The sequence below is a fragment of the Diadema antillarum genome, unplaced genomic scaffold (assembly GCF_040938485.1).
Source record: "Diadema antillarum isolate AM-2024a unplaced genomic scaffold, OU_Dant_1.0 seq00000313_RagTag, whole genome shotgun sequence".
NCBI classification, from domain to species: domain Eukaryota; kingdom Metazoa; phylum Echinodermata; class Echinoidea; order Diadematoida; family Diadematidae; genus Diadema; species Diadema antillarum.
The window spans coordinates 86,791-101,273 of NW_027271333.1; the positions used below are offsets into that span (position 1 = coordinate 86,791).

General features: G+C 40.2%; 1 protein-coding gene across 1 annotated transcript; it reads left to right on the forward strand.

The window, feature by feature from the left end:
- Positions 1-327: 327 nt before the first annotated feature.
- On the forward strand, positions 328-14,447 carry LOC139730447 (mitochondrial inner membrane m-AAA protease component paraplegin-like; the record flags this gene model as incomplete). The annotated part of the gene is made up of 15 exons (XM_071641290.1): positions 328-556; positions 2,186-2,260; positions 2,826-2,977; positions 4,658-4,774; positions 5,359-5,469; positions 6,183-6,318; positions 7,386-7,534; positions 7,993-8,231; positions 9,032-9,161; positions 9,636-9,798; positions 10,939-11,249; positions 11,729-11,801; positions 12,436-12,596; positions 13,224-13,301; positions 14,001-14,447. Coding segments are annotated over 15 exons (2,340 nt in total), but the record flags the coding sequence as incomplete, so codon positions are not given.
- Positions 14,448-14,483: the final 36 nt, after the last annotated feature.

Sequence of the window (14,483 nt, forward strand, 5' to 3'; positions counted from 1 at the left end):
TCATAGGAACTATAAAAATTAGATATCAAAACATATTAATGTAGTGATAATTTTGTCTTAAATGAGGGAACAAATTTTTAAAATAAATATATATCAAAACAAACTTGTACAAATTTATGTAAACAAAATGGCAGCTTCCTTGGATCGACATAGAACAGCTGAAGTCGCATGATGTAACATCCGATTATTTCGTGTCAGCTTTTTTCTACTTGTGGTGCTTGAAGTGTCAGCGGAAGAAAAATGTCTCTACTTCGCAGACTGTCTATCTTTGGCGTAAAAGGGACAAGATTTAGCACCAGTTTTCCTAATAAACATCGACTATGTCAGGTGCACAATAACGCCTCACATCGTCCCGATCCTGCTGCCGCCGCCGCAGCAGCAGCGGCTGTAGTGTCTTCGCCGCGGCCAAGCGGCGCGGCGGTGCTTACGGACGCCGCTGTGCCTGGCCCTCCACAGCCACGGTCGTTGGTGGAAGGGTGGCTTGTACACGCACGGCCAAGGATGGGGGAGAGCGAGCCAGGGGCAGAAAATGTGGACATGGAGATACTCATCAAGTGTCTGCCTGATCTTGCCGAACGACCGAAGAAGGAGAGGCAAAGGGTAAATTACATACATGATACATCAGTTAATTTAATGATTTGAATTGAAATGATTGAATCTCGCCCCTAAACCGGCGGGACGGTGTGTGTGGTCACAAGCAATGCCATGCCCATGGCATGCCGCATTCAGAGACTCCAACCCAAAGCACCTTCTGATCTGGAGATTCTCCCGCCTGAAACCCCTAGCAAACGGGAGACTCCAACTTGATGTGTGCGAAGCGCGAAGTTCCAGGGTTCTAGAAAGATGCTCTCTTGTGCTATATCTAAGGCTTATTTTTTTCAACATACGATAGAAATAAGTAAGAAATCCCTTCCAACGGGAGACAAAGAGCCAGGGCGGGAGAAATTAAATCTCAAACGGGAGAACGGGAGATTTTGCAAAAATGGGTTTTCGGCGGGAGATCTCCCGTCGAAAACGGGAGAGTTGGAGTCTCTGCGCATTGGCAATGGCAATGCAATGCAAGGTAGTTTGTGACTCTTTAAAATGTTAGTTAATCATACCTTGTCTGTTTCCTCGATCCTCTTTGCTTATTTTGAGATATTTTGTTGATCAGACCGATCATGATGCTCGATCAGTAATGTCAAGTTTAATCTACCCAAGCTAAAGTAATGTAAATTTTATAATGTAATGGCAAATGCACTGCTACTGTACCAGGACTTTTCTATTCCAGTAAATGAAAGTTTGCAGTGTGTATGCAGCGTGCTAGCATAAGCACTCGTGACTCGGCTCAGTCACAGTGAGCATTGCATTCTCTCGATCTCATATCTCACACATTCTCTCTTGTAAATTCTATGATGAAATTATTGATCCATTCCACTTGGCTCATTTAGGAAAGTTTAAAACATGTGAAGGTGCGGTGCTAAAAGCTATTTTTAATTGTGCAATAATACTAAAATTATGTCAGTCATTCCGTTTTACATTTTCTCTCAATTCTAATCTGGATAAGATCAGGGCCCCATTTCATAAAAATTTGATATGATAGCAACTCTTGCTGGGATGGCAAATTTCATGGTAACAACAAGAATCCAGCCTCCTGATTGGCTGTTGCTAATGGAAGTTGTCATTCCAGCAGGAGTTGCTATCCTAACATCTTTTATGAAATGGGGCCCAGAATGACCATGCAAGAAAATAGAAATCCCTATCAAGAGATAACTTTCTTTTGGGCCTTTTGAAAAAAAAAAAAAAAAAAAAAAACATTGCAAGTTATGTCATTGCTACAATTTGTGATATTTGTGATAATGAAAAAAAAATCACATTCTAAGGGGGAAAAAGATGATCTTTAAAAGAAAAACTGAAAATGAAGGGAATAATATATATATATATATATATATATATATATATACACACATATATATATAAATCAACAACAAGCAAACACCAAACCCAAAATGAGTACGTCTACATGTTATTCAATGAATGTACAAAGCACTTGCTACTAGTTTGATAAGAGGGATATTTTTAACATAATTTTGCTAGCATTATGGGCAAATCCTGGGCTTATATGAAACATTACCTCTCTATGCTTCCCTTCATTCAGTCAGTCATGTGCCTACACCGTATACCACTTCCTTTTATCACTCTACAGATCACGTCCGTGCTTTCAGCACCTCGGGTCCACACCAGCAAGGACAAGAAAGACAAGACCAGAAAGAAGATGAAGGTACAAAATGAGAGTGGACAGTTTCTGCAGTTCACTCCTTCATCCATCACTCTTTTTTTTTTTTTTTTTTTAAAGCAGGTGTACCTTGATTTAGAAAGGAAACACCTGCACCACTTAGATACTAACAAATTTTGTCTAACAATGTCAGTGTGGGGGGGGGGGGGGTTACTTGATATAAATTAAAGCTTGAAATTTGACTGCATTGTTTTTCAGACTATATCCTTAATACTTTTCATCATCAAATAATCAGTCCTCATTTGCAGAAAATTTCAAGGGAACTACTTTTTTTTTACAGGCAAGTGCAAAAGGGAGCATTTGAGGACTGCTCTGAATTGCAATATGCAAATTGGAGGCAATTCCATCATGGTATCATATTTTGTGACATATGCATTTGAACCATGACCATAAAGAGTATTGAGAATCAAGTGCTTCTTTTCTCATACTAGTTTGGAAGATAAAGGCAAAGCTTCATGTGAGTGTATTAGTGTATTTGTAAAAATGTCAATTGAGACCACCATTGAAAAGGGCAGTAAGATGTTGCTTTTTGTTTGTTTGTTTGCACCAGACCCGGGAAAGAAGGCCGGTGATGGGGAGAACATCCGGATGCTGATTGTCCTCATTCTCATCCTGACCCTCCTCAACCTCCTCTCCAAGGGAGACGAGGCCCAGAACATCTCCTGGCAAACCTTTGTCAACGACATGCTGGCAAAGGGAGAGGTGGGAATGATGGTTTTTAACCCATTGAGGATGGGCTGATTTTGCTACAACACGCATTTCCCATACACACCTGCCAGAGTACTGTAAAACATATATTCACGGCATGAAATTTTTGCGAATTGGAGCCGACAGCCTTTTTTCGTGGCACGAAATTTTCGCGAATTGGTACCGGCATGCAATGCATGTAGTGTAGACAAAAGCTTTCGCGTGCATTTTAATTTCGCGAATTTTGGCACTCGCGAAATTAAAATGCACGCGAAAATGCCTCATTTTACAGTATACTTGGGACTCATCTTCAACGGGTTAGATATATCTTGGAAGAAAGTGTCACTGTCACCTGAAGAGGGGAATGTTTTATGTACGAACAGAGTGAGCTAGCTACATAATGAATACAGTCAAACCTGTCTTTACAATAACCACCTGTGTATTTCAGGCACCTGTATGTGGTTGGCACCTGCTTTATTTGGCCACTTTGATCTTTCCTGCATAGAAAACGTGTGTTAAAATTCCTGTGTATAGCAGCCACCTGTCTAGCATGGCCAGTTACAATCTAATTTTCACCCTTTGGCAATATTTCACTATGTACAGGGGTCACAAACTCGTGCTAAGCCCCTTATTTTAAAATATTTATTTCTTACAATTATTTCTGCCCTAGTTTCTTTGTCCCACATTATGGCTTCTTTCATTTTATACCATCCAAATTCTTAATGGCGAGTAACAGCACTAGAAATTATACACTGTTGTCTGAAGTTGTTCATATCTGAGATCAGATGGCTGGTAATGTTATGTGACCTTTTGCATTGATACATTATACAGATTTGCCCCCATCCTGTCAATAGTGACCACCTTTCTGTAAAGGCCACCTTTGAATGTTTGTCCTTGAGCTGTCTTTACAGGACAAGTTCACCTTCATAAACATAAGGATTGAGAGAATGTTGCAATATTAGTAGAACACATCATTGAAAGTTTGAGGAAAATCGGACAATCCGTTCAAAAGTTATGAATTTTTGAAGTTTTTGTGCAGTAACCGCTGGATGAGAAGACTACTGCAGTGTGTGAATAACTTAGATGTCACATGCGTACAACAATATAAGGAAAATATAAAGAGAATTTCACAAAATTTCATCTTTTGAAAAAAGTACACATTCCCCCGACTCGTTACCGACAAATGTTATGGGTAATATTATTCCCCCTGCCTTTAGAAAGAGGCAATTCAAGTGCTCTATTATTATGTGAAAAAAGTGAAAATATGTTGAATTTTCTTTACATTTTCTTTATACTGTTGTACGCATATGACTCACAAGCTGTAGTAGTCTCCTCATCCAGCGGTTCCAACACAAAAATTTTAAAAATTCATAACTTTTGCATCGATTGCCCAATTTTCCTAAAACTTTCATTGATGTGTTCTACTAATATTGTTGCATTCTCTCAATCCTTATGTTTATGAAGGTGAACTTGTCCTTTATGCAGGGTTTTGATTTGTCAAAGAGACCCAAGTATGTTGAGGTGGTGTTATATAAACCTTTTGCTCTAGTAAGTTACTGATGTTATTTTGACTGTGGTTTGCTTTCTCTTTTAATGTAACTCAAGTGTTACTGCTGACATTGATTTATATTTACATACCTCAAGAGACTTCTGTTAATCATGCAAGAACTGCTTTCTGAATATCATTATTGGCAGGTGAAAAGTGTGTCTGTGACATACTACGACTCTGACGGCAGCGGAGAGAGCAAAAATCCAGAGTCGGATGTTGTCCATGTCTTTCTGCACGATGGCGCCATCGTCTTCGGGCGAGAGGTAGGAACTAAAGTCCAGTGTTGTCACTGTCGCAATTCAGTTTGGATGTGATGATGCTTGGGTCAAACAAGTATGCTATTCATTTTGCTGACTGTTTACAAGACAGGAAAAATTATGAGAAAGTCTGGAATAGACAAGTATCACAGTTTATATATTGTTACAGTGTATATGCAATGACCCCTGAGATTCTGTTAAGTAATAGTGTCGTATGTGATTGAACAGAAAACAACATTTTGATGTATGAATTACCATAAGTGACCATCTTGTACTGGCAGGTCAGAGCTTGACTTGCCACTGAAACACACATATCTCCTTACAGGCCATTTGTTGCTGATATTCAGCATGTGGTTGTCAATAAGAAGAAAATCACACCTTCATTGGATTTTATTATCTTGAGTGAATTGTATGAGAGATTTTACTTGGCAAAACGGCTGGCCAACCAATGATACATGATGCAAAATTTACTGGCCACAAATAATGATGTTGCTGGATGGATTTCTGGCACCCAAAAATCATCCAAACTGTTGAAGATTAAACTGATTGTCAACTAGTAATTCGTGTCTGGTTAATCTTGTGACTCCCAGGTTGGCAGAGGTCAACCCAATCACTTCCGGATGAGAGTCGGGAACATCCAGAACTTTGAGCAGAAGCTGAGACAGGCGGAGAATGAGCTCGGCATCAGGCAGAATGACAGGGTGGGTGTTTGTTCCTGAATGGATCATGGTAGCTTTGGTGTACTTATGACCCTCGTAACTCTTGAGGAGAAGATGCACATACATGTATATGTAAAGGGGAGAAGTCGGGGCATTTTCTTTTTTTTTTTTGTGGGACCAAGCTTTCCACTCCCTCTCTAAAGCTGGTGATGTAATCCATTCTTCCATGTTACACAGTGTTCAAATTGCTTTCCATAACCTACAGGTTTGCTGTTGTGTTAGAAAATATGTTTTTGATTTTTGTGTTTTATGTTCCTCTTATAACTAATAGTTTTTATTTTTTCCGTGTAGGTGAGTATTATTTTATTTTGTTTTACATGGTTGCAGTTTGATACATCATCAATAAATCGTTGTGCGCATGGCAGATTGTCGCTAGGCTGTGGGAGCGCGCATGGGGTCAACAACATTCTACCATGCACAGGGAAGCACGTTAACAACATTCTGCCATATGCACGACGAAACAAATTAAATAATCAATAGGGTGCAATGAATGATTAGATCCGTTATTGAACTAAATGGCATGCTTTGATGGTGTTTGAGTATCATTTGGTGTCAAGCAAGTCAGAATTTGTAATCACACGTGTACCGAAGTTACACTGATATTAAGTGATCTAAGACAGCCATTTGCTGGCAAGGATTGCTCTACTTGGGAATAAAGATCTCACACTGTCCGTTGTACACTGTTTGATTTGCAGATTCAAATCCGGTACAGGCACGCCAGCTCAGATGGGATGATTAGCATCGTGGGGACAGTACTGGTTCTAGGTTTCCTCCTGTACATCATTCGGTCTGCCATGCGTGGTGGTGGCATGAACGCCTTCACCCAGCTCAGTAAGAGACCCGCCTCTTCTTCTTTGACATATACTGGGGAAAAGAGAGAAGTATTGTATAATTTGCAGTAATGTGCTTGCTAGGGGACTAGCACATTTGCCAGTGTCTATGCTGTATAAGTTGTTATATTTGCGAATGAGGAGGTTACAGACCTTTTTTGCGAGATGTTGTTTTCGCGAATTGACACCGAGGCTATTGCAAGTACAATATTACCCTATCGCATGTCAACATTTTTGCATGTTACGTGTGTGGTCCAACAGTAACTCACGAAATTCGCAAAAATGAAACCTTTGTGAAAATAACGGCTTATACAGCAGTTTGGTGATTGCCATAGATGTGCTGGCATTGCCAATGAATTGCAATATGACGGGTCTTTCAAAGGGTCTGCTGCATTGGTTTCGCCTAAGCAGATTTGTTAGATTTCCATGACGGCTAGGGAGTGCCAATGTAGTTGATGAGTGAGGCACATATATTTAAGCTTTTCTGTGCCAGGGACTAATGGACAGTATATACAATGATATGGGGTTTTCTATGCCCATTAGCACTAAGAGCACACAAAGGGGTTAAGTGCATGTCCGAGTACATTGAGGGTCAAGTATGTAATCACTGCACAAAGTCTATCTATCTAGTTTACATAGTCATTGTGGCATGGTGTTATGCTAGGGTTTCAACTCATGATTGACACATTTTAATCATTGTTCATGGTGGTTAAGGCATATTTTCTTGTCAGTTTGAGTACTCTGAATGAGATATATTTAGTTCATTGAGCAGTTGCATAATGGCCTAGCCTGGTAAATGCGTGAGAGGTAAGGTGATGGGGAAGATGGAATGACCACAGATGGTAGTCATTCAAGGAACACTCAGGGATGGGATGTATAATTTGGATGAGAAAAGGATGTCAGCTGACCATGAAAAAGAGTCAAAATGAGAAAGGATCCTGTTCCTCATGGGAACATAAATAAATCCTATTACACATATTGTGTGCACACAGTTTTTGAGAGACAGGATACACAGCTTGCAATAGGTTGCTCTTCCTAAATTGTATAAAACCTCACTGTCCATTCCAGCCAAGGCCAGGTTCACCGTCGTCGAGGAAGGAGCATCCAAGGGAGTGTCCTTTAAGGATGTCGCTGGACTGAAAGAGGCAAAGCAGGAGGTCATGGAGTTCGTTGACTACCTCAAGCGTCCAGAAAAGTTCCAAGAGCTTGGAGCGAAGGTATGATTCATCATTCCCAGTCGGCATCTGTTCTCATCATCTGATTTAAGTTACTATTATCTGTTATTTATTCCAAGAAAGTAAGAAATCACTCTTCATTTGATATACTTGAAATTGTGTTTATTGTGTACATTTTTTTTTTTTGCTTGTGTGTTCATTTTCGTTTGTTTTACTGAATCTGAAGAATGACCCTTTTAATGTTCTGTGATGTTTACCTGTATGGATATTCCATGTATAAGGTTTTATCTGTATGTAGAAAAGAATACTGTAAAATTGTTACGAGCATGTGACAGATTTCAATTGTTAAGGTTTGCAGATTACAGTTTATTTTTTAGCTCTCTCTTTTCTCTAACATCGCTGATGTCGAGCCCTGGCTTATCAATGCATGCATATGTGCAGGATGCAGGGGATTTTAATGCAACTGTGAACCATCTGATGTCATTCTGTTTGGTGGCCAGGTTCCCAAGGGTGCGCTCTTGCTGGGGCCCCCGGGCTGCGGTAAAACCCTTCTGGCCAAGGCTGTGGCCACCGAGGCCAACGTGCCCTTCCTCGCCATGGCCGGCTCGGAGTTTGTGGAGATGATTGGGGGCCTGGGAGCAGCCAGAGTCCGCAGCCTCTTCAAGGAGGCACGCAAGAGGGCGCCCTGCATTGTTTACATCGATGAGTTGGATGCTATTGGCAGGAAAAGATCAGAATCGTGAGTTTATCAAATTACCATATTGTGGTAGAGTAATCAATCATCACATAACAGGCACATTTTATGTGTCCACAATGATGCATTTCATGTTTGCCTGAGAAACAAATATGAAATGGAACTCTTCAAATTTCTGATATAGTGTTCCCAGTTTGTTTGAAAGTATTTTGATGCCAAAGAAAGATGTTCACCTCACAAACCAGTATTTCACAAATTAGTCATGTGACAAAGTGATTTTGGGTTTTAGTGTAGTGTACTACTGAAGAGCCAAACTACTGTAAGAGTGGAAATCTTTCTGGTGTTGAAATTTTCATGCATTTGGGGCCAGCATGAAAATAAAAGCACACAAATATTTTTGTTTGTTACCTGTTCCAGCAGTTCATGTTTTGATACCCCGGAATTAAAAACAAGTGAAACTCATCTTACCTGGCCGAGCGCAAAAAAATTACACACACAAAATATCCACTTTTACAGTATATCTGATTTGCTATTCTGACAGTGATAACATATTTTGTCTAGTACATAGTTCAGTGACCCAAAGCTGTAAGTACTACTCAGTACTGTGTACACACGTAAGTCCTTAGCTGTTCTATTTTAACATAGACAAATGCTTGTGGTCATGTGAGAACAGTATTGCCAAGTTGCAGAGTAAATGGTAATTTTACAGAGTGAAAAGTATCTGTACAAGGTAAATTGTATCCTTGCTGGTGTGAACAGTATCATTACAATACGAATGTTATCTCTGCCATGTGAATAGTATCCTCAAGTTTACAATGTATCTGTGATATGTTGATGGGATGCAGGATAAACTTCCAGTCCTCGGGGGAAGAGGAGCAGACTTTGAACCAGCTGCTGGTGGAGATGGATGGGATGGGGACCCAGAAGGGAGTCATCATGCTGGCATCCACCAACAGGGCCGACATCCTGGACAAGGTGCGATTACTATACAAATAATACATACCAGTGAGGGTATCAGTAAGAATTATCCTCATGAGATACTATTGGAACAGTCTAACAAGCCAAGGGTGATAGGTGAGGGTCTTTGGACCGCTTCAAAAGTACTGAGTGCTGGTAATAGTACTAATGTCCGAAATAATTTGTATTACCGGTATTTGCTTCATGAAATGATGAACAGATCCCTGTCATTTGATAATATTCCACTGTGGGCCAGCCATTTTTGCCCATTAATAGAACAATGAAATCCTACCCTTTTACATAGGCCTACCATGCATTGCAACATGAAAGATATGACTTCAGTGAGTGCAGTCAACTTTTTGTATTAACATGTGTACGTTCACAAGTGAGAGGGTAATCATCATCTTAGTTGGCAAGAACAACCTGAACAATCTGTGCCTTTTGCTGTCTACATTGGCTATGTTGATATCAATATCATCTGTTTTTGCACAGGCGCTCCTGCGACCGGGTAGGTTTGACCGGCACATCCTGATCGACACGCCCACACTGATCGAGAGGAGGGAGATCTTCGAGGTCCACCTCAAGAAGTTGGTCCTGGAGAGGAGGCCGGAGGATTACTCCCTCCGCCTGGCACAGCTCACCCCAGGCATGAGTGGTAAGACTCGACAGTAAAACCCAACCAAGAAATTTTGATTGTCCTTCTTTCTGGAACTTTCAGGACTGTAATCCATCCAAAACTTCCTCTCTTGTGTTGCTTGGATTGTGGGCATCGCTAGCGTGCTACTGAGGGGCTTATTGAAGCGTACATAATTTTGTGACCTTCCATCACAGTACCAACAAAAAGTCACCAAACATCTATTTTTAGTTAAGGGCGGATACTGAAAGAGCAGACGTTAAGCTTTAAAATGATGTATAACTCAACTCAAATGGACTCGCTTAACCTAGCTAAATATTGGAAAAAAAAAGCACACACTCTGGAAAAGTGTGAACTAAAAAAAGAGGTTCTGAAGTACAAAGTCTACTCAAGCGCTTAATCTCTACCAAGCTGTGCCAGCTGTGCGATGAATGGGATGAAAATTAGGATGTAAATCAGCGTATCAACAACAATGAAGGGATTATCAGATTAAGCTGAAAGTGAGCATGCTCTATTACCACATTATATCCATGATTAATGCCAACTTTCAAAGCAGTAGCATTATTCTTTCAAAAGTTATCACGAGTTGAAAGTGAAGGATGTGCAAAGGATTTTCAAGAAATGAAAGGGGGCCTCTGAGACATACCTGATCACACTACTCTACAAAAAAGGGGTTATAGAAAAGCTGCTGCAAACACACTTTCCAATTCATTTTATGATCCCAAACTTAAGAATAATGTAGAAGAAGAACAACTCTTTCAGAAAATATGAAAAACTCAAGATTGACCTAGTTGACCCATTTCACCTATATTAAGTCCTTGCATAAAATCAAGGGGTGCGACTTTTTGTTGGTTTTGTAATGCACGGTCACATTAAATCAGCTGATTAGAAATCTACCGGGCTGTTGGAAGTTACACATCAAGCAGGATTGATTAGCATTGCTACGTGGAGACTGCCTTTTGTTAGAGTCAGATTCCAGTGTCCTAGACACTACGTTATATCAAGAAATTACATGGAATAGCTACTACCAGGTGCTTAACTAATAGGTGTCTTGCAAATTAGCAACATTTGTTAACATGGATGTTATGAATCTGTCAGTAATAAAAGAGTGATACTGAACATTTTCTTTACGTCTCTGACTGAAATCTTTTACCTCGGTAGGAGCTGACATCGCAAATATTTGCAACGAGGCAGCGCTGCATGCAGCGAGGGAGTCCCATAAGGTCGTCGACATCGAAAACTTCGAGTTCGCGGTGGAGAGGGTTGTTGCCGGTGCGGCCAAGGCCAGCAAGGTCATGTCACCAGAGGAACGCAAGGTGGTGGCATTCCACGAGTCCGGCCACGCCCTCGCTGGCTGGCTGCTGGAGCACACTGATGCCTTGATGAAGATCTCTATCGTGCCCAGGGCCAATGCCGCACTGGGATTCGCCCAGTATCTCCCGTCAGATCAGAAACTGTATTCCAAGGAGCAGGTAAAGATAAAATCCTTCACTGTGTTTTCCACTGGATGGAATCTTCTTTTGATATCAAAACCAGTTTATTTTTATGTATTTATGTTTATTTCCAGTTAATTGAGTGTCCTGCATCTTTACAGCATTTCTTTTATGTGGGCCTCTCTTTTCAAATGACACATTAATTTTGTTTAAATAGTTTGACATAAGTTATGCACTTGCTGGTCTTATTTTTTTCTGCTTTCATGTATTTTCGTATAATTTCTGTTACATTTGCTTTTTGTAGTTGGTATTTTGATATTGGAAATATAATATATGTAGCTGACAGGGAGTCTTTGTGGACCACCCTAGTACACAGTATGTGCTCCAAATACTTTATTATGCGTACTGACAGGTATATCTTATGCTCTGAGAACTGTTATTGAGATATTGAAGTGTTTGATAGAGCATATGACACATCATGGGTTTGTGCTTCATTTTACTTTTGCTTCCCTTCCCAGTTATTTGACAGAATGTGCATGGCACTTGGGGGTAGAGTGGCTGAAGCAATCATCTTCAACAAAGTCACAACAGGTGGGTTTGTCGAAACTAGTTTTGCATTAAGGTTCTAGTAGTCTTCCTGAAAAGAGTGAGGCTTTAATCCACATTAGGCTTTAGTTTGCCAAATCGGATAAATATCTAACTATGATGTATTGGATGAATAACCAACAAAGATTATGCAAATATTTGATGAAAATATTGAGAATTTTCAAAAATGCATGTCACGTAATTGCTACTGTTGAATACGAGAAAATTGTGTATATTATTCTCATGTCAATTGTCTTCTGAGTGTCATTGTTTAGAAAAATCGGCTTAGATAGATTTTTACAATAATATGAATCCTGACTGCCAAGATGCAGTCACCTTAGCAGTTGCAGTATTCATATATATATATATTTTTTTAATGATTAGTCATCTAAGCAGTAAGGCACAGAGGAAGCTGTTTAAACCAAACTTGAATGACCTGATGGGACTTTGCTTTGAGAAATAACTTGTAGCTTAGATAGATTAAGGTCTTTCTTAACCCGTTGAGGATGAGTCCCGAGTATTGTTGTATACTCAGGCAGGTGTCTATGGGAAATGTGTGTTGTAGCAAAATCAGTCTGTCCTCAACGGGTTAAAAGTGTGCTAACCAGGAAGAGCTCAATTTTACTGTGATTGAAATCAGGAGCACAGGACGATCTGAACAGGGTCACCAAGATGGCCTACGCCCAGGTGAGATCACTGGGAATGAACGATGAAGTAGGCCACGTGTCCTTCCCGGAGGGCAACTCCAGTGAGCTGGGCAAGCGGCCCTACAGCCAGAGGTTGCAGCAAGTCATTGATGAGGTATGTCACACTATTGACCAGGACCTGATTTCCAAAAAGGTGTTTGCAATGATACATTGCTTAGATAGATTCCAGTGGTCTGATTTTTTTTTTCAATTCAAATTAAATTTGTTTCCAATAACACATGTTTGTTGTCGTACAGATTCAATGAAAACAAAATGTACAATGTACTACCACAAAAAATGCATATAATATGGAACTATTTGTTCAAACTAATTGCTTTAATGGAAAAGAGGGACCCACATAAAAGTTGAGCTTGTAGAAGTGTGGGCCACTCAATAGATTGAACTTACAATATAACAAATGTAAAAGTATGGAAACACACACACACACACACACACACACACACACACACACATTGAATTGAATTGATTTGAATTGATTGGCCAAGTGCTCATCAGATGACGTGTGTTTTAAAATACCATTGCATGCTGCTGCTGTTGAGCGTGCAATTTTTGGTTGACCATTTGGTGATATTGCACTATAGGGCATATGTGTAAATTCTACTTTTATGTATAGTCAGACTTACGAATGAATGAAAGCTCTCCATGCTGTTAGGCTCTGTGTTGAGTGTGCTGGATTGAATCTTATGTCTGTCGAACAAATTGTTTCGATGTTTTATCACAGGAAGCGAGAAAGCTGGTCACTTCGGCCTACCGGGCCACGGAGAAGCTGCTGTCGGATAATACTGAGAACTTAAAATTGGTGAGACACTTAAGGGAGTGAAATGATGAAACAAGTGATAGATGCATTGTGTGTTTTAAGCCATTTGATTGAGGGAAAGTGAGAAGCAATATGTTTTTGTATGAATCGTGCATGAGAACAATATGTGAAAAACAACTCAAGTGTCTCCTTGACACTAACGTAAGTTCTATTCATTTAGCATAGAGAAATAACACTTGTTTGGTTCTCTTTATACACCTTTGTGAAATATTTTGCTCGTAATTTTCAGGTGCAATTGACTACCACATTTTCCCATCTATTAAGTACATATGTACAGTGGACTTCTGTTATAACAAAGTCCTCAGGACCGGCAGTTTTCTTTCATTATATCAAAATGTTGTTAAAATTGAACAAAAAAGCAATAAAAAACATTGAGTGGATGATTTTTTTGGCCTCAATTTTTTCTTCGTTGTAATTGGAATTTTGTTATATCCGTGTTTGTTTTAATGGGAGTGCACTGTAGTGATGTACAACCTAAGTGCGCATTCACACTCACAATACACACATACTTTGCATGTTTGCAAGCATTTTTACAGAAATATGTGCATACATACATGCACAAACACACTCATACTTATATTTGAGCATTTGTTTGTGTGTGTGTGTGTGTGCTCCTTTTCACCTCTGTTCAAGCAAGCTGCTGACCTACTGGAATCTTTTCCCTCCTTTCTTCTCCCCAAGCTGGCCAACAAGCTTCTGGAAAAGGAGGTTCTGAACTACAAGGATGTGGAGGCTCTGTTGGGACCCCCGCCATTCGGCGAGAAGAAGCAGATCGGTATCGGCGACTTCGACCTCTTGAACTCTTACAGCGACGACGAGATGGACGTCGAGGACCAGGAGAGGAGGAAAGAGGAAGAACGGAGACGCAAAGAGATGGAGGATGATGACAGCAGATGAGAATGGACCTTGGTTTACGGCTAAATGTGCAATGACTTAAAACTGCCCATCCTCGTCCTGAGTAGAGTCTTCCAGCGGAAAAGAAAAGAAAAAGTGGGTCACGCCAAGATTTTCAATGATGCGACCTTTGTTTTGTTGTTGAAGACCAGACAAACTTGTTTGCTGTATGAATTGGAGAAGAAGGATAAGGTACTCTGGCACAGGAAATGAGTACCAACATGAAACATGGACACCATGGCAGAGATATCAACTGTTACTTTTTTTTTG